The sequence below is a fragment of the Phalacrocorax aristotelis genome, chromosome 4, assembly GCF_949628215.1.
Source record: "Phalacrocorax aristotelis chromosome 4, bGulAri2.1, whole genome shotgun sequence".
Classification (NCBI taxonomy): domain Eukaryota; kingdom Metazoa; phylum Chordata; class Aves; order Suliformes; family Phalacrocoracidae; genus Phalacrocorax; species Phalacrocorax aristotelis.
In genome coordinates, this window is record NC_134279.1 from 58,686,156 (window position 1) to 58,707,375 (window position 21,220).

The window sequence follows — 21,220 nt, forward strand, 5'->3', positions numbered from 1 at the left end:
CAATAGGATTTCCAGGTTTTGCAGTACAGCACCTCTTGGATACACTGAATTCACATGTTCTTAAAAAAATGCCAAATTGTTTTGTAAAAGGTAGCATGCTGAAAACTGATACGCAGTTCACTGGATGAATGGAAAATTACCAAAATTTTTGATAGTTGATTACTGGCATACTCAATTCAATACTCACTTTAGTTACTGTCTCCCTTAACCTCACATATGAAATTTTTGGTGTCAATAGCTTTCAAGATGTAGGTAAAGCTACTTTTACAGATATCCTCCGCTCATTATTTTTTAAACAACTGAAAAGAGGCTGCAGTAAAAAATACATTAAAGGGTTGCATAATCAAAGTGAGAGTAAACATTAGAGAGATGGGTATGCATTTGGCTTTCCCCTACTTGTATCAGAAAATATCTTTTCCTTTCCTTTCTTTTTGTATTGATTTGGCACCTATCTGACTGTTAAGCAAAGACACAAAAAAACTACAAATCCAGTTTCAAAGTTGCCAAGAACAAAGCCTAGCCCCAATCTTTTCCCAAAACAGTCCTCCAAAGATCACTACAGTAATTTCTCCTTGTGTAGGACTGAAAGTGTTTATGGTAGAAACTAAAAGCAGCACTGACATCTCTGAATGAGATCCTGAGAGTCTAGGATAAGAAGGGATCCTGAGAGTTGACATAAAACAAACGGCCACCCTTTTCAAACACTTGAATGCAAAGTACTGGCTTTCCTCCCAGCTACTCTTTTTTTTGCTGAATATACAAAGCACTGACAAATGACACCATACAAATAGCATGACTTTGATTATGAGAAAGTGGTAACAAATTAGCAATAAGTGGTAATTAACTTGTTTTCAAATACTGCTCAGTGGTTAAATGAGATTTAACGTTTTCAAACACCATTAGTTAATCTCTGTCTTTTTTTAGGGGTGTGGCTTCCTAACATAAAGTAAAAACCTGCAAGTTTATTGAGGTAGAAAGCACAAATCAAAATCCTACTGAAGGCAAGTTAGTTGTAGTTTTAAACTGTTTAGCAAGCAGGATTAAAACTCAAAACTCCTCCACATAATCTGCTACCTCTTGCTAGATTAGCTAGTTTAAGTAAAAATATATAATTCTGTATAAAAAATACACTACTAAAAGAGTGTATGAATTACTGACTTGATTTCGTAAGTGTAAAAGATAAGTGTAAAAGCTATTAATGTGCTTAACAGGACCTTAATTGTATTAACTAGCTTGAGCTAAGAACATGAACTAGAATAAAGCCTTCTCTTCACAGCAAGACTTGAGCTGCATTTAATCCTGATCAGCCAAACTGGTGTTAAATTTTACTGTCTTTTATCTACACTGGATGTCAAAGGATGTTTAAAATTTTTGGTAACATTAAACACAGACCATTTTCTTAGCCTAAATATTAATTACACCACAGAAATATGCTTAAGGTGCCAACAAGTAATTTCAGGTAAACAATTCCAGTTTAAAAAAAAAACCCAAACCCAAACAACTCAAACCTAGACCCCAAAAGATCAAGTGTGCTCCCAAAAGGATGCATATTGATGCCCCCCTGAAAGCTAAATTTATTTGTAAAATAACCTGGAATACTAAGCATAGGCAATAGTAAGTCACTGGGGTCCAACTTAAATTATGCAAAGATTGGCAAACTGAAGTATCAATGAAACATTAAACTGTTCAATAGAACTGTCCTCCATGAGGGGAAATGGATATGCAAATAGCATACAACATTACAGGGAAAGGCACTAGATATTGTTTTTATCTAAAAATGGCAGATGATTGTCATATAAAGGCCTATTAATTGAATTCTTTTAAGTTTTACAACATTTTATGCATTTGCTGCATAAATGCACTTAATAAAACCTCTTTTGGTCTTGTACATTAAGAAGTTCAGGGGAAGGTCTGTTCTCCCTGACTCACGAGGATCATAAGAAGCCTTCATTCACTGTGACGAAGCTAACATATTTTTGTGAGGGGAAAGGTACCCAGACTAGGACACTGTCTAGAGGGGATGTGCCAAAGCACTATACTATGTCAAGAGCACTATTGTTGTAGTGTTGCATGTATTATGGGTGAGAGGCTGAAGAAAGAAGTAAAGGCCACATGTCCCAGGTCAGGGGCCTGACCACAGAATTGTAGGCTCAGCCCTAAGAGTAAGCTACTTTGAGAAGCGATTAACCTTTCTATTATTTTGGTGTCCTCCAGTAGAACTAAAATTTATCCAACTTAATACTAACAAATGAAAGTTATCTGTAGTTCAAATACTAATAAGTCTTGACACTGATCACACTAAAGGATGTGAATCATTTTGAACTGCAGCCTGAAGTAAAACCCACTCAGCTGTAAGGTGGAGACAACATGTGTGTGGTTATTATTTCCGCTGTCACAGAGAAGAGGATATGTTTAACTGCTGACTGGTTTGCTTTTGCCGGGGAAAACCTGCAGCACACTCCGATTTGGTGTTTTGTTTTTTATGGTGCTCACTGCCTTGGCCCCAGCCTATTTAAAAGGCCAGTGCATGTTTCAGGGAGCATGATCAGCAGCTGTGCTATGCTTCACTGAAAAAAACAGAACTTCTGACCACCAGAGAAAACATCACTGTTTGCAAGAAATAGAGCTTTTGCTAGGGACTGGTTTCAAAGCTAGGAACTATTTCCCACAGAAATTAAGGAAAACCAGACATCTCATGAATCCTCACTCTTAAGCACAGAGGAATATGTGGTTTTAGAGAGTAACAAGGGGAAAAAAAAACCCAGCATAAAACTCTACCATACTGAGGCTTTACACTGAACACTCGCTGTCCCCTGAGCAGAAACAATAAGCTCCCTGTGAGAGACATCAGGCATACTGAGTAAGCACTGCCAGAAAGAGCAGTCTGAGCGGAGAAGACTTTCCAGTCAGAGTATGTGGATGTTAACACATTTTTTCTAACTTTTTGGAAGGCTAGGGAAATCATACCTCACCGTCTTGCAAAATGTAGGTTTTATGGGCAAAGCACCCCTGAGAAGATCAAGAAGATATGGAAGAAATATCTTTTTATGTTTCTGTGTTTCTGAAACACAACATCATGTTGTTCAATGGCATAAGCCAGTCTTCAGTCAGGTCAAGGGGATTGTTTCTATTAGCTAGAGGAGGTTTGGTATGGATCTGACAGACCTGGAGACATGAACTATGGTGGTCTTAAGCTAACTTCTTATCATTCTGTTCTCAGCCTGTTCCAAGGAATGCCAAAATTCCCAAACTGTTTAAGACACTTATTTTGCCCCTAACCAAACCACCCACTCATTTTGTTGTAACTTTTGCGAGCTGACCTACGGACTGTCATGCTGGTCCCATTCTCTTCAATGCTGTGCACTATGTCATAGTTATGGTACGTTTCTGCTACTTCAGCTTCTTTCTCACACTCCACATGCCACGTCTTCCCAAGCAAAACCTAGAAAGCAGCTTAGCCACTATGTTTCAGAGTGACCTTCCTTGAAAAGTTTGGGTTCTTAAGCCTCTTTATAGCACTCTTATCTTTTCCCTACCTAGCAAGGGAGGGTGCAAAGTGAAGATGAAGTTGCTGAACAGAAAAGCATTGCTAAGCACTTCAAAATTTTCAGATTACACAATTTCATGAACAGATTCTGTAAGAAAACCAGTTATCAAAAAGGTTATTAATTTCCCTTATTTTTGTTTTGCTTTTACTGATGATATGGCAAAGTAATACAATACTTCCTTATGTTATATTTTCTATTTTATCATACTTCAATTACAATATAAATTCAAAATTAAGCATTGATCAGCTTCCAGAACTTTTAGAGTATTAATTTTAGTGACTATCCTATGAAGAGTACTAAGATATCAGAAATTATAGTTTGGATTGTAATATTTTACATTACTATTTAGAGAAGTAACAATTATTCATATGGTGAGGTCTCTGTATTTCTAATTTACCTTCCTGTGCCTGCACCACTTCATCATCTGATTCCTTTGGAACAAAAATCTCTTTTATAGCAATTAAATCACTTTTCACAGTCTCCAACTGCTCTCCATCAAGTGTTGCTAAATAGGACTGAATCTGTAAAAGAAAGGACAGTAAGCATTCCTAACCAAAACAGAGCATTTATTGAATTGCTAATTTAGACCCTGATACTAAAATATGCTAAGAAATGGCAACTTCCATTATGCTCAAATCTTGTCTCTAACCTTCCAATGTAGACACGTTTTCAGTTCTCATCAACAAAATTTGTTGAGTATCACAAAAATTACACCAGCCTTGCAAGATCATCAGGTCTCTACCTTCTCCCAGAACATTAGTTTTGAATTATAAATCTATGGCTTAACTGTAAACTCTAATAAGCATTTTGGGACTACCTGGATGAAGGCAGCAGGCAAAAAGAGCATGGGCAGAATTCACGCTTAGTCAGCACACTCAGGAAGAGTTGGAAGAAGCAGCCTGTTTTCCCTCCTTCAAAAAGCAGCCAAAATTATTGACAGTCTACCAGTCTGCCTGTTCTGAAGAATGTATTGACAGGTCTTTGCATGTCTCACGTATCTGCATATCTAATAGGGTGGCATGCCTAAGAGGGATGCAGACAGATTCCTTGAATCTGTTTGCACTGCAGTTATGCGGAGTTAATCCAACGATTGCAATCTCTACCTATGGAAGCAAGAGAAATGCCTTTTCTCCCTTTGATACAAAATTTCACTTTTAGGTTTGTGTCAAGGTTGTTTTTTTTTAAGCTTGCTAGACAGAAATGCAGACTGGCTCTGTGACAGACTGGAGGAAGGCATTATATTCTTCCTTGATGTGTCCAGCTCATGTGCTCAGGATTAAATGCAAGATAAAGCTGAGAGACCCAACTCAGGCTGTGAAGGCCTAGGGCTTTTTGGCCCCCTCTATAGCATTGCCAATTTCACAGGATTCATTGGGACCTTTTTTTTAATGGAAACTTTCAAAGTACAAGCTTTAAAATATTTTCAAACCCCTGCTGTTAGAAGGACATAAGACATTAGCAATGCCTTCAGTCTCTCTTGTCCTCCTGTGGCCCATCGGAGTGTGCCTTTTGGGCTGTTAGTACAGGTCTCAAGCTTACAGTACTGTGAGTGAGTATTTTGTGTGTGTGTGTGTGGTAATTGGAATATACTCCGTGAGTCTTTTGGAATATATATCAGGGAATTGGACTTGTTGACCCAGAGAGTTGCCTTCAGTCTTGTTGGAGAGAGCAGGACTATGAACCAGGGGTTATCTAGGACATAACATAAAGCACATCAGAAACCTCATGGTAACAACCTGCACAAGTCTTTCTTACCCTGTGGTATTTCACAGTACAAGAAAAAAAATCTTGCCACATGCAATTAACCTGAACTTGTTTTCTATTTACCTCTTTCCTGTCTTCTGGTTTCTGTCTTTTTTTTTCTTTTTCTCAAAAGCAGGCCTTTGAACCTTACCTGTAGGTTTTGAACTTAGAATTTTGCATTTAGACATAATTGCAAAAACAAAAAGCAACATGGACAGTATGTACCTAGCTGTTTCTAAAATAAGCTTCTTTTATTTGTGACAGTACATAAAATGTTAAAATAAAAAGTTGGTTATATTTTATTAAACATAACCCGGATAGCAAGAGTGCTAATTACTAAAACAAAAAAAGAAGAAAACATGTATTTCAATAAACTTATTCAGAAAATTGTTTCAGTACAAAATACCACTGCTGGGAATCTATAAAAGTTCTATTAATCTACTGTAAGAGATCTACTGACAACTGAAATTCAAGAATGTGTTTATCATATAGGCCTTAGTAACTTCAGAATGTTCTTCAGAGACATAAAACTTTTGTATACTTCCAGGAATTTTATCTTTGGGTAGTTTTATGTAAGTTTAAAAACTAAGACAATAAAGAAAACTTAGAAATTGAATAAGTAATCTGGAATGCATTTTAATTCACTAGCATCTAGGTGTAGTAGGTCTGCAGTTCCTGAATGTACATATCAGTGCCTCATACAAAACCAAAAGACATCAACCTCCTTGTAAATTCTGAAAAGATGTCTGCATGGTATCACAAGCTAAAAAATACACACTGGTGTATTTTTAATCCTAACAAAAGTAACTTTCAGTTGTGAAGTTGTTTGTTTTGAGTTAATCTGGGAGTTAAATTTTACATGTATTGAGATTGATTTCCTGAAGCCAAGGACTGGCCTATGGGACCACTCCAGCTTTGATGAAAAACTTAGTGTTCATTTCACATGCACCTGCAAAGCATACATTTTTTACCAACCGTTTTGATTTATACTGTCTGAATACTGTACCTGGACTTCACTTTCATTTGACAGGATTTCCAGAGCTTCAAGATGAGACAAACCCTGGAATTCATCAAAAAGTAGTCCATAATGTGCTGTTCTTTCAACTGTAACTTGCTGGGCCCGTCTCTGTTTCTCTTTTTCTTTAGCTTCTCGCAACAGCTGCAAAAATAAACATCATTCCTGTTGTTTTACAGGTAGGGCTGTAGGTATGGCAGATTTTATTACTTTCTGCTTCTGCTTGTCTAGGAAGCAGTAATAAAATTTGGGATTATATCACACCTGCAGAGCTGGAATTTTAGAGATGAAGTATCTAACTTTTTTTTATAAACTTACCTAACAAAACAATTAAGTAGCATTCTAAGCATGTTTTTTTTCAATGGTAATAGCTAACCATCTCTTTTTTTTAAAAGACACTGAACAAACAAAAAAATCTTACTTATGTTCACAAAACCAATGTCAGCTATGGATACCATATAATAAATTTAACCAGCAGCTACAATGAAAGAAAAATAAAAAGGATTATTTCATACGCAGCCTTGAAGGGTCATGCAATCCATTCCACGGATCACAAAATGGGAAGCATATTATTTTCAGGACCTGCCTACCTACTTGCATGAACAATGCACCTACATAAATATTTCCTATAAAATATTTTCAGCAGATACTACAGTCAGTTTTATGTGACAGCATGACTGCAGAGAGGTTGGCCTAATAAGGTATGACTTCCCCCAAAGGTGGGGCAGAGCTATGCTCCACATACTTGGGGATATTTTGGAGTGATGATCTTATACACTTCCATTAGTATATAAATTAAAGAATTATGTAACAAATAAATAAATAAAAATCAAGGTACCCATTAAAGAACAAGGTACAGAATAGGATCTTGTACTCCTTCTGTCTATTCCCAGGAAGGAATGGCCTCTCGTATGAATTTGCTACAGTAAAGCTGATAAATACATTTGAACTGCATCTTAAGTCACATACAAGCTTCTGAATACAGATGAACTATTGCCACTTACACTATTCCATCATTCAGATTTCTACAAGCTTTTCTTCAGTTATTAATTTGCTACAAAGGGCTAACAATGGCAAATTTTTCAGTCTCCACCTTCAAAAGATCACTCACAAAGTTTTATTTACAAATTGCCAGAAAGGAAGCACTGTGTTATGTGACCCATGAGAACTGATTTATGTCACTTTCTGCCTCAGATTTTATGTGTGAATTCATGCATATTGTTTAGGAAGATATTCTCAAAAGGTTATTTTAAACCTGTGGGCCTTAACAAGAGTTACTGGCTTTTGGCCTACTACAACAGTATCAGTCTGTTCACACTTAAAATGACCAACGCTAAAAATGAAACATCTCATTAGAAGAAAAATACCTTACTCCTCTCTACAAGGAAGTAAACATGTAGTAAAATGACAGTTTTTTCAATGTGTATTGATTTCCACAGTCTCTCTCCTTTCAGTGTCTGGAGAGCTAAAATAATTTTGTACTGACGGCACTTATAATTCTGATCCGTTGTTATCATGTCTCTGAACTTTTAAATATATGAGTCACAACTGTGTAAAGGTACCAGTAGTTTAGATGCACATTAAGACAGAACTCTTCACAGCTTTAATTCCTAATGAAACATATGTCATATTCCAGTATTGCTAATTTCCAAGGAAAGTAGTATAGTGATGCTTATGCTGGAAGATATCTATCTACAGCTGTTACAAAAACACCAACAAATTGATTCTGTCTCCAGAGCGTAATGATGGATCACCACATATACTATCTTATTAAAATCATCTATTGTACATGTGATTATGCAGAAAAGATGATTTTACATTATCTTTTGCGGTTCTGTGAAGAAAAAGAAAGTGGAGAAAATAGGAAGCATAATATTTATATCCATAAGCCTAGCCAATATCCACCGCAATAAATAAAGCCTCTCCCTGAGGCATCTCAAATTCTGGAAAAAGAATCTGAAACTGCATTGACAGAGCTGTATTGAAATAAATCCAACCTGAGACAGAGAAACTGTTCTTGCCATCAGCGTTTTGGTTCTCTTAAATCCAGGATCGCTTTCTGCAAGGACATTCATGGTTGTCTTCCCAATAAATTCCAAAGCATCTAAGCCTCCAGATAGTACACTTTTCCCCTGTATAAAATAATGCAATGTGGTTATTTTCTTTCCACTTTATGCTAATAAGAACTGTGAAGAGTATTGCTTTTGCTGACCCATCTTTGAACATTCAGGTCCTGAGATTTTCTAAGCTTTAACTAACAATAGGATTGATAAGTTTATAAAATTATGTTACTTTGTTCTGAATATATTTTCAAAAAGAAAAAAATTAACTATACAAACATTTTTAGTTAATTAAAATGCACACTAAAGAAGAATTTTCACTGGCTAAAGATTTCCATTTCAATCTGTATTATGCATCTGTCAGATACTCACATGCTGATGTAATCTGATATATACTGGAAAACTCTATCAAAGTCTCAAATGGCATTACAGGCAACTTTGTGAGACCTTAATTTATTCTTTTCGGTTGGTGACATTCATCACTTTGATACGGTAGCTTCTCTAGGTTTGTATAAGAGCACATTTCTCTCATCTGAAGATCTTATACAATGCTCAGGTAATCTCACTGGTGTCCAGCTCTGACAAGCCCTATGATGCTCCAGATTCCATAGGCACAGTCTTTGGAATGGTCTACAGGAATCTCCCTCTGCTCCCAAAATCTCTGATATTAAAGTGATGAGGCACTCAGAGTGAGCTGGATATGCACTAAAGAACGAACTGCCACTTCATAAAATATGCTCAGTGGGGAGTTAGTCTTCTATGCTTTTTTAGCCAATGCTTAAAGTATTCTTAGTACGGGGAAACACCATACTGAGAAGGTCAGAGAAAAATCCCTTGCTATGGTAATAGTGTATAAAAAATATTGGGGAAGATGACACAAAAATTGATTTGGAAACACCATGTTTCCAAACAACAACATCATGTATGGTACAGGATTTTGCAAAAGCTGAAACACAGGAAAACAGAAAAGGATGAAGTGCAACACACAGGAGATATATGGAGAGTGTAATAGGAGAGAATCATGGACAAAAGAATTTGCCTTACTGAGTCTGCAATCAGACGACCTTCTGGGAAGGCTAATATGAAATGAGAGACTAGACAGAGAGGTGAAGGTAAGGGCCAGAGACTAACAATACAGAGTTTAGCAAAAGCCTTAAAATAAGCAAATGGAGTATCTTCTTGTTTTATCTGCCTTCAAAAATGGTAACAAACCTTATTGTACTTTCTCTGGAAGGACTTAATTGTAAAAAAGTTTGATGATGGTACCATAACTATAAAATAGATTTCCCAAGAATTCGCAGAATTCTATAGTTTAGGAGAAGACCATATTTTTCACTGAAACTGGTGCCAAAGTGGTAACTGACTTAGTTGTGTTTAACTTTTTTTATTTTGATCCAGTTATTTTGCCATGGAAGAGACTCTAAACAGACTTACAACAGAACTGCTTTTACAAAGACCTACAACTTAACAAACTCTACCTGTTAAATGTGACCTACTGTGAAGTTTCACCTAAAAATGATGAAGAATACCTAGAGCAGAAAGGCCCACTAAATGACTCACTGTGTTCTGTACAGCGTTAGTGATAGCTGACAACATGCCACGAGATCCAGATGGAGAAGAAGGAATATTCTCAGAAGAACTTTGGTCCAGAGAATCTTCTGCTTCTAGAAAAAAAAAAAAAAAAGAGAAAGCTACAGCATGCTTCCAACTCTAGAAGTCACAAATTACAATAAACTGGACTCCATGATCAGAATCTTAAAATTGTGTAAATTGGACTAATTTGGCAGTGTCAAAGAATTTTGTCCAATTTTAGTTAACTTAGACTTACGTCTAATTGGTGTTTCAGCTGCAGGAGGTTCTCCTGTTTCTGAAGATGCTGAACTTGCATTATGAATTCCTAGGGTAGTTCCTGCTTTTTCCTTTACTGCTGTTATCCCATGACCTGCAGCAGAAGCATATTTTAAATTATATGATTTGAAAACTTATTACTAGCAGTGCATAGTATACTTACAATCCACGAATTATAAAAATCAGAATAGCTATCAAACTTACCTCAATTGCTTAATTTTTTTTCTAGGTTAACAATTAACTTTTTCTACTCTATCCAGTATATTAGCTGACTAGAAATTATAAAGCTGAAATATAATATAGGCGACACTGGATCTGAAATGTAAAACTTGTTTCAGTGGCACATGTAAGTTTAATTCCTTGCTTTTCAAAATGCTAAATATTCTATTACAATTAGTTTAAAGAGAAATCAATGGTCCTCCTAATGCTGTAGGGTCTGGCCTCATCTAGTTTTCAGAAGTTTAGAACAATTAACCTACAATTAATGGACTGGGTGACTGCAGGGCTGAGGTAAGGAATCTGTTCTTCAGTCTGCTGCATTTCTTAGATAAGTATTTTAGGAATACTGACCTAGGTCCTCAAAGTTATTTCAGGATTTAAGCTCCTCAATTGCTCATTTGAAGTCAAATTCTAAAGTGTCTCCCCCTAAAGCTGCTGTTCAAATATACTTTGTAAAGTCTGTTGGTGTCAGATGACACAGACAGAATTATTGTTCCAGTGGTAGCTAATCTCCTAGAGATTTTACCACCTTTACCTGACACATATGTAGTGACTCCCTAACTCTGTTCTATTAAAATGGTCTAGTTTAATGTAAAGAATGTATGTTGTTAGTGGTTTTATCTGAATAATTTTCCAAAATGGGATTGTTTTGCTGTTTTTCTACACAGAGTTTATTTACACCGGCAGATCACACGGACTGGTAATATCCTGCTATAAAACAGGGTAGGATTGTCTGGTAGTCAGCAAAAGGAGGCAGTAGCTTCCTAATCTGCATCAGCTGTAGTTGAAAAACACTGCCCTTAAAAAACACTACCCTCAAGTTGTCTGCCTATTCTGCTTTGGGATATGTCTGTAAGTATGTTTATGATATGCTTCTCTCATTACAAATGATCCAGCTAGCACATCTTCCTTAGCTAGAAGTTTCTGCACATGAGCTGAGACACAAGAAGTAACCAACCAACCAGGCAGGCAATATTTCTTTCCAACCAAAATGAAATGGCCTATTTTATTTTTTCTTGCACAGTACACTGTTACTGCATCTCACATAAAGCTGATCACTTCTAGCTGTAGGACAATTCAGAGTGCTTTAACTATCTGCCTAACTACTTATGAGAAGTATTAATGACAATTTCATACTACTTTGTTTTGTTACCTTAAACTGACCTGTAATAGACAAAGGATTTCAGAAAAGCCATTAATATAGATGCTCAGGCAGATACCTAGACATCTACGGCATGAAGTCAAACATAACGATTCATTAAATGTTGTTCATACTTTCCCACAATTGTGTGCACTTACTGTTAGAAAGCATATCTTCCGAGTTACATTAACTACAGTAAAACAGCCTATGATTTACCAGTGCTCTGCAGTGTTCTGAATATAAATATACATATACATGTGTGTATGTAGTCATACAAATATGCTTTTGAATATCTCATTAAAGAAGGATACAGCAAAACTATTTGAAATGCCATAGGAAGAAGGAAAGCTTATATTTATGATTCTATGATCTCCAGATGGGTTGCACATCAGGTGCTCTATGAATTCAATAATAAATATACTCTAGAAAACATTGTGAAGCAGCACTACTGAAAGATCACAGACATGAAAACTGGAATATCTGGAGGTAAACAGAAAGAACAGATGTCCCCTAAGGAACAGATGAGCAGAAACAAGTAATTTTCTATATGACAGCATAAGCTGCATGGGGTCCTGCTGGTTTACACTGAAACAGGGAGACTAGGCAGGTAAATGCTTTTACCCACCTAAAGAAAATATGACCTTTGTCTATTTTATCTCATGTCTTACAAAATGGAGCAGCGTGTCCAACTGTACAGGACATACAAGGTCATGCACGACAGTGATATAAGTCATTGCTGGATAACTTCTTGCCTTTTGCAAAATCTGTTCCAATGCAGATACTGGAGAGCAGCATACTACATCTAATCCCAATCTCCTGCACATTTTAATTGGTTCAATGAAAAAATTAGCATTAATAAATTCTGGAGTCATTTATTTACTCTCCAAATCACTGGAACTCACTTAAATAACAATTAATTGTTCTTTTAAACTACTGTAATAGATACTCCTTTCCATTTTTCTGCTCACAACTTTTTAAATGAGCCGAGGAGCTCTCTTCATTCCATTGACTTAATTTTTTTAAGGACTTGACTTGATAACAAAATATTATTGCCTGTAATTATATAAAAAATTAACTACGAGCATTAAGCAAAAATTTCCTTAAACCGTGTGCAAAAGAGTTACGGATTTTTGGATTAGTTTTCCAGTTTTTTTCTGTATCTAAGGATTTTTCTTTTTTTGATATATATTCTGTACTTTGATTCTCATAGTTTTGCAGACAAGCTTATACTTCCAAGAAAAGGAAGCACACAGTTCCTGTACTGATACTTACAGACTTACAAAAGGCAGCATTTTCAGGGCTGGGGTTACATGCACTAGAATGATAAGAAAGTATTTCAGGTCAGCTAGGAGTGGTTTTGCTGAACTAAGCTGTATGGCACAACTACAAAACAAGATGAGATCAGAAGACCGCAACTGAAGCAAGTCAGCACTGTTAGATAAACATACATCCACAAACACGGCAGAAGCGCATGTTGCTCTGGAAATGAAAAGGATTATTTGTAATTTCAAAAGGCACAGAAATCAGAGGTTATGGGAGACGAGCCTACATTTTAGAGATAAAGGTGTACTGGTTTGTTACACTGGGTGTGGTAATACAACTGAGCTGATACTGTAAACTTAGGAACACTTCTGACGTTTCCATTGATTCATCTGTAACAGCAGTGTCAGAAGAGCTATGCAATGAGTATTGTTAACTGCTTACTCTTTGAAGAAAGCATTCTTTTTTTCCTGTGTTGTTGCTTGTTTTTCTTGCCTACAAGATTTATCTTTCTATTGGCTGGCCATTTCAGCAGAATATAGTTTTCATCTTGCTAGCTGGAATCTTTCATTTGAAAAGGAAGGTTTTGCAAGCAGTGGCTAAAAATGTGGCCTGCCTTTGAGTTTGCCTGATCTGCCCAAGGCCGGATCACAGCGCTCACAAATGCTTTAGTCAGAAACACCCCACTTCACTTTAGGCACTCTTATCTTCCACTTCCCAGCTTAGTAGCTTTGATTCCCCACAGAGCTGAAAGAGGCAGACAAACACCTCCGGAGGGCAGTTCAGCATGCCTGAAACCTAAACCATTCTCTGTAGGAATTGCTGTCCCTCATCAGTCTAGTAATCCCAAGCAACTGGGCTCCCTGCTCCTGTGGTACAGATAGGGAGGATAAGTTTCAGATTTTGTCCCTGGCTACCATACAGTCTTTGTCACCTGTGCAGCACCATGAGGACACTTCTGATGAACAACAAATCAAAATTCAGTCTAGTAAGATGAATGAAGTTTCATCTGGTTCAAGTTAAAGATGAAGATTGAGGCCTTAAATTAGCATCTGACACTGACTGAGAAACTGAAGAACCTGAAGATGACTGGGGTGGATATCACTGCACTAAAAAAATGGGCCCACATTGTGCTCACTTTCAGGCTATCCTAATGGCACTCCATTTCCTTCAAGGCTTCAGAAAAATTCTCTTCCTTGTAGCTAAAACAAAAACACAGGCTAGATTCTGATAACACCTACGCTATCCAGTCTGTAAATCAGGAATAACACCAATTAAATAATCAAGATAGCAGAATGTTAATTACAAGCAATGCAGGAGAGAGATGCATTAAGCAGCCTTATAATATGAATTTCAGAGACCATGTAAATTTAATAGCTGGGTTCTATTTTTTACTACTTTTATTGTGTAAGATGTATTGACAGATGTTAGTCTTACCAATGGCACTAGAGGTAAAAGACCCCAAACTTACATGGAGGGAAGCACACGCGTACAGCATGACAGAGAACAGACTTTGCTTGGAAACGCAGCTTGCTGAGCACCATAACTTAAGCACCTTATGAATGATATAATTCATCCATACAAAACAATATAGCATATGAAGGGCAAGGCCTGTAGGAGAAGGTAGTAACTTTCATTAAGCTAGGAGATAGCTTAGTTGGGAAAAAAAGATGACAGGCAAACTCTCAAGCATACAAGCTGTTCTTGAAAATGGACATCACAAGCTTCAAGTGCAAATGTATGAGAATACATTTTGCCTCACTTAAGCCCTTCACACAAAAGGTTTGTGTTACAGCTCAGCTGGCCTAATGGCTTCTTGGTGCTGATATGGGAGGTTCTGCTCCTTCTATGTTCCATATTTGTCCCTACTGCTTGCCCTGGCACTTACCTCAGTGAGTTGGTTCAAGGAACTAAAGTGGCAGAAAATGGATTTTTCTTTCCTCTAGAGTTACTTATGTCAGTTTAGCTTCCTGAACTGGATTACCAGGAGCTCAGAGGAGCATAAGTGTTGGCACAGGGGGGAAGACAAAACATGTAAGGAAAAGAGAGGTGTAGGACTGCACATTTCAGTGGCTGCTAGCCATTAGATTGGCTTAGCTGCAATAGTAACCCACTGTTAGAGCAGAGTAACACCACTGTTACTAAAACACAGGCTGTTGTAATTACTGATTTACTAAAAATTAAAATTTAAAAGAAAGAGGGTAAAATGGTGACAATAAGTACAAGTTGTTTCTCCAGATCACAGTGAGCCTACTTCTCATCTCATCATCGCAGCAACTATTCAGTGGCTCTACCCCACTGTGGTTCCACAATGAGGAAAACCAAACTTCTTGCACCTTTTAAAAACAAAAGTAACCCTTCACCTCATTAATGAGGCAGATTCACTACCTTTCTTAGTGTGACATCTAGTGTCAGACACTAAGCATGGTTCAGGCAGTGACTGCTACTAATCCAAATGCAGTATAGATTCTGTTTTGTAGAGGAGTACATCTGCCTTGTGGCAGGGACCTTGATCCAAATGCCAAAATCTGTTCAAAGAAAACAGACATTTTCTTTAGAATACCCTAGAAAACCATCGCCAGAACAATTGCTCGCTATATGTGTGCAGTTAGTTAAAGAGAGATAAGATACTAATTATATGGAAACTACCTTATTGTTAGAAACTAAAATCAGCTATGCTAAACAAATTATAACGATGCAGTAAGAATGCTAATCAGTTTGGGATGTCTAAATCAGGGTTTGAAGGATAATGAAACTGAAATCCTTGGAACAACTATTTCAGCTCAGTCTTAAAGAGAAAGGAATGTAAGGAAGACGTTTTTTACAGTAGGAATGATCATTCAGTGGAACAACCTCCCCAGGGACACGGTAGAGTCTCCATTACTGGAGGTTTCAAGATGCAACTGAATAAGGTGCTAGATAATCTCATACAGGCACCCTTTCCCACAAAAGCCTGGACTAGATGATCTTTCGAGGTCCCTTCCTACCTGGGCCTTTCCATGATACTATTTGTTAAAAGCTGAATATTCTTGGTTGGGCCTTTCAGATGTTATCTAGTCCACTTCGAACTGTTTCTGTTATTTTTAGAGAGCACAATTTTGAAGAAAAATATAAGGAATAGTAAGTATTTGTCAAACTTAACCGGACAAGCTGCTGTGTCATACAAAGGTATGACAGAGCAACAGAAAAGTCACATACCAAAGGTGTTGCTGATAAGCCCAATTCCAAGAAAGCAGCTTTACTTATACCATTTGCTACACTGAAGGAATAAGCAACATTAAAACAGACTGGATCATGGCAAACCTGTTTTCTGATGTAGAACAGGAGATGAAGTTTTAGTTGAATTGCTCAGATATTATATAGAGTAACTTGAAGGGGAATAATAAATATTTAATAGAAAGAAGAAAGCTTATAGAAATTCCCAATAGCTTTATTTTTTCCCCCTGTCTCTTGCTAGGAATTATCACACTGAAGCAAATACATGGTATATGCAGTCCCACAACCTGTCTATGGCACTGACAGGTGGGAAATACTTCACAGGATCAAGCATGAATTTCCATACAAACAATGAGGAAATAAGCCATCTGTATCAGGAATAGAAACCATTATCTGCTGCATTGATTTCCTGGAACAAATCTAAGATTATCTCTGTGGTCTTCCAACTTACCTTGGGTTCCATGAACATGGAAGAGTACGTATGATTTCTGCTTAATTCAAAGTCTATTTTATTTAATAAATTCACAGAGAAAAGTTAGATCCAAAATTATTAGATAGTGATAAGGGAATTCAACCCTACCCTGACCCCAGGGTCATGAAGTCTAAGTTGTAGATCCCAGGAAATGGAAAGAGAAAACAGGGGAAGTGCTGCTTTACATATATCTGGTTTTAGGCTCTTTTCCAGCTGCTCTTGGTCACTGCCATAAACTAAATAGTAGATGGGCCTTCAGTGTGACATAGTGTGACCATTCTCATGGAATATTAAAATTATTTTAAAATTTTCTTTTTCCTTTATTGCATGTGGATGCTCCTTTGCCTAGGCAACTTGACCTGTTCCAACTGTGCTCATTTTTAAATAATGATAATTCTAAAAATACATATATACATGGTGGTGCCTATGTGTGTGTATATACATATGTATGTGATGATATGCCTATTCAAAATAGACAACATCACACAACTTTATCAAGTCAGGCTGCCTAGACAACAAACTTTTTTGCATATTTACACTCTGTGAAGATAGTTATGATGCTATACAGTCAGATGTTACGTTAAGAAGCCAGTATCAATTAGGCATGGATTTTAATACATATGAACAAAAATGTTATATGACCTATTTAAAAATTATATCACATAATTAAAAATTCCATGGAAATCCACAGAGACACGACGCTGGCAGCAGGTTTCACAGACAAAAGCAACAAACAGCTGTAAAAAGATATGTCTTGTTTACTTATTAGACAGTAAGAAGGGATACAGCACATGTTCTTGTTTGTCTCCCAAACTTTTTGCAACAGCATTCATTGTTTTCAGGCAAGCTCACATCAGTTGGGCAAGAAAATACCTAAGCCATACTGCCCCACAGAAAATGCATATGCTTGGTGACGCTAAACTGATTGCTCAGCGAGGCTGAGACTTCTAAGCAACAGAAGACTGTAGGTGCGATTGCCACTGCAAGCCTGCAAGAACTGTAACTGCTTGATAACAAATACTCTTATTACTCACAAACAACATTAGAATGTCCATTTGATAGAGTACTATTTATTGCAAAAGCTAAACAGAATATAACTATGGCTATCTCACAGCAAAAACTGAATAACCTGAAAGAGCTCTGTTCCAAAAAAACGCACTGTGCAACTATAAAAATGAACTGAAGAATTCATCAGCATTACAATTCCAACTGATCAACAGTAAAATTACCTTTATGCACATAAATTTTCTTCTTTAGTTATTTACACTAAGCAAAATTCTTTCAGAATGGTGTTGTTATGATGGTCTGAGAATGTAAAACAGGTAAGGCTCATGGAAGTCTGTGAAAGTAGTACTCTTTATTAGACCTACTAATAGTGTTGAGCAAAAAATGGGTAAAATTTTCACACAGAGGCTCATCAAGTCTGAAAGAGAAGCACTAACTTTAAGGTTAAATAGAAATTGAGACCACTTTTGCAGTTCCACAGTGAGTTAAGCTACCCTTGGATCCATCGGCATGTTCCGTTTTCCCATCGTTCCCCAGCATTTGGGTGATCAAGTGGTGAGCCAGATTAGGGAATTTACAAACTGATCTAGCTGAAGATCCAGCTCTTACTTCATTTGTACTTTTCAAAATCAGTCCCATAAACCAGCTCCCCACACCGCTACATGAAGGCTACCATTAGCATAAGAGAAGGAAGAAATATATTGCTGGGCCAGGGCAGGCCTGCTCCTTTCAGCAGCAACCTTCACTTATGCCAATTTCAAGACATTTTAGAAACCCATTCTGAGCTTAAATACATTAATCAGTCAGACTATCCGAAAGAAAAGGTAGTTACAAACTTTTGAGTGCGGGTGCTACTGAAAAAAGAGAGGATAGGGAAGTTTCCTCCTTTTCTGAAAAATAGAAATAATTTATTGCCCGTGGAAAAAAGGAGGATAAGGGGGAGAATTATTTAGCCTTCTATGGGATCATAAACCCAAAAACTCTGTTGAATCCATTATTTTTAGTAACTAGCAATTAATTTTAATTCTTAGGTTCATTTTTTGAAGGTGTTTGGTGGATCCTTTTATAAGAACTGATTAGTTAACAACTTAGTGGCTGTTTTGTGAGAAATTATTTCCCACCAATAACTAGGTGTTTGCGTGCTTCACTTATTGTCTCTGAGTTTTTGATGTGAAATGATTAAGTTTTACCTAAAGCCTTCACAAGGACATTTTGTACTGACATACTATCAGAAATCAGAGTACAGGGAGAGGGAGTACAGGGGCCATGTTTCAAGAAGTCTGGTGTGATAGCTTAACAGTTTTGCTGGGTGTCAGTGAAAGCTGGAATGACTTACAAGAAGTGAATTCATATTGTATAGATAGAAGTCATGGTGTATAAACCACAAACACGCATGTCTATGAATCTGTGTTGGCATGCTTTGACTTCAAAAACCATAAACCTTTGGCTGTTAGTATTAGATGCTGTGTCCTTCCCGTGAAGAAGCCACAATGAGGTAACTCACTAACTTTACAAACAAGCCTAGTACCTTGTCCATAATCTCACACGAATAAATATTTATACGCTTTGACAGTTTAGCAAGGTCCTTCTTCCTATTAAAAAAAAAATCATGCTTGCCAAGCATAGCAGGATGAAACTGTCTATGAACCTTTGAAATACAACATTAATGCATCTAATGACACATTAAAATTACGATTTATTTCCACGTACTTTACTGATTGAACACTTACCGACTGTGGCGGAAGCTGATGACAGGAGAGACTTCCCCCAAGTACCCCAAGCTCCCCATCTACTTGCTTTAGATGAGGAGTCTGTGGCCTATAAGAACAAAAGTATTACTTCACTGTCTAAAATTTATGTTATCCAAAGGCAAGATGAAACACAAAGAACTTGTCAGGCAACAAAGTCCAGCATGTAATAAATGATGATATGAGTAAAAATGGTTGTGCCACTACTTAAAGGGTATACGACCTGAAAATCGGCACTTTGTAACATAACTCTTGGCTTCCCATCAAGGTGATGCCTTCAGAAGAATGATTTTCAAGAGGTAGAACATACAGAGAAATAGCCCAGAATGATGACTGACAGAAGCTTTGCCAGCAGCTCCTCTGGCAGATGCATAAGCTCTTGTGCAAAGTAGTCCTCACATGAAAGGCAGCACTGCAGGGTTCTTGCTGTTCTCACCTCACACTTTCTTCCCCCAGGATGAAACCAAGGTCATCAACCTCACTCTATGCCTGTGAAATTGATCATTTGGCTGTTTCAATACCAAGTCAGATAGGCTAATTTGAACAGCCTTCTGTAGTGGGTTAAACTAACCTTGCAGGCTTTAACAATAAAAAGGCACCATAATGGGTTCTGCAGGCTCTACTCACAGTGCTAACTTTAGCTGAAGAATTGTAACATCTGATTGGGAAGGTGCTAATACCAGCACACACATCTGTGCAGTGAACAGGCGACCACAACTTCAATGTGAAACAAGAGTCTCCATATGGAGAATTAGTTAAGAATTTGGTGTCATACTAAACTGAAGTTTATTTCACATATAGTAACCCTGGGCAGAATGCCCTTCTCTAGCTTTATTATAATGACTGATTTATACTGCCTTTATGTTCACAGTTTGGTCACTAAGGCCGATCTTTAAAGGTCTTTTCATTCCTAGAAGTGCAACAGATTCTTAATGGGATCCTAAATGTTTACAGCCAGTGGTAGGTTGGGTATTATGTGGAGTTCAAGCTTCTGTGCACAAGAAAGCAGAATGGGAAGCTTAGTTCAGGTCACCTATTCCTGAAAGTGCCTAAAACTCCAGAGATATCTTTACACGTGTCCTAATATTTCTTCAGGCACTCGATTCTATAAAGCCATACAAGTTTATTGGGCTATTGTTAGGGAGAGGCAGGAACCCATCTCCTTCCTGAATTCCACCACGAGCCAGAGTTAAGGACTTCTCTGCCTGAATCTCCTCAGAGGTATAACCCAGTAGATATGCACAGGGAACTCTTAATGACTGAATTCAATAAAAACACAGCCAGAGGAGGTGCTGCCCACTTTTTACATTACTGTGTGGTACTAAGCGACTATCAGTATTCCACATTTAAATCATATTAATAAACTGTTGTCTCAAGAAAGTCTCCAGTCTACACAATCAACTCAAAACAAAAAGCTGAAGTATCCCAAGACAGCTCTGCGCTGTGCAGTGTACAGATCCCATCACCTCTCCTGGATAGGTCCCTCTCACTTGTGGAGGGATGAAAACCGTGTGTTTTAACCTTTTCCAGTTTGTGGATGCCTAAAAATTTTTCAGTGGACATGAGAACATCTTCAGCTGTGTCACGTGTATTCCATTTGGATGTTGAGTAGACCGTAAAAAAGCCTCATTTTTCTTATTTTCTTTTATTAACTTATTGCAGTTACTCACAGGACTCCCAAAAGTCTGTGGATCACAAATCAAACACTACCGGCCTACAACAAATCAAAAACTCCCAACTGTTTCAGAGTCTTGCGAACCAAACACTGTTTTTGTAAATTCAATTACTTCAAAACTAGCAAGTACAAGATTCAGTGCTGCATATGCAGCTTCAATTCTGCCCTCTTCTAGTTTATTCTGTGAACTGAATGAAGCAGATTTGCACAGAAAGCCAGATAACAAAATCACAGGAGTATTATATCTATATAAAATGGAGTAGATTCTTA

At 37.3% G+C, this 21,220-nt stretch overlaps 1 protein-coding gene across 4 annotated transcripts in view; it reads right to left on the reverse strand.

Moving 5' to 3' along the window:
- Positions 1-21,220, reverse strand: part of FAM114A1 (family with sequence similarity 114 member A1) — a 37,108-nt gene that overhangs the window by 12,334 nt on the left and 3,554 nt on the right. For 3 of the 4 annotated variants that reach the window (XM_075091668.1, XM_075091669.1, XM_075091667.1), the window contains exons 3-8: positions 19,258-19,345; positions 10,195-10,308; positions 9,927-10,030; positions 8,304-8,438; positions 6,298-6,450; positions 3,946-4,069 (exon numbers count right to left, since the gene is read on the reverse strand). In XM_075091668.1, the coding sequence (XP_074947769.1) occupies positions 3,946-4,069; positions 6,298-6,450; positions 8,304-8,438; positions 9,927-10,030; positions 10,195-10,308; positions 19,258-19,345 (718 nt within the window). The remainder of the gene's footprint in view (positions 1-3,945; positions 4,070-6,297; positions 6,451-8,303; positions 8,439-9,926; positions 10,031-10,194; positions 10,309-19,257; positions 19,346-21,220) is intronic. The other variant, XM_075091670.1, reaches the window with a different exon arrangement.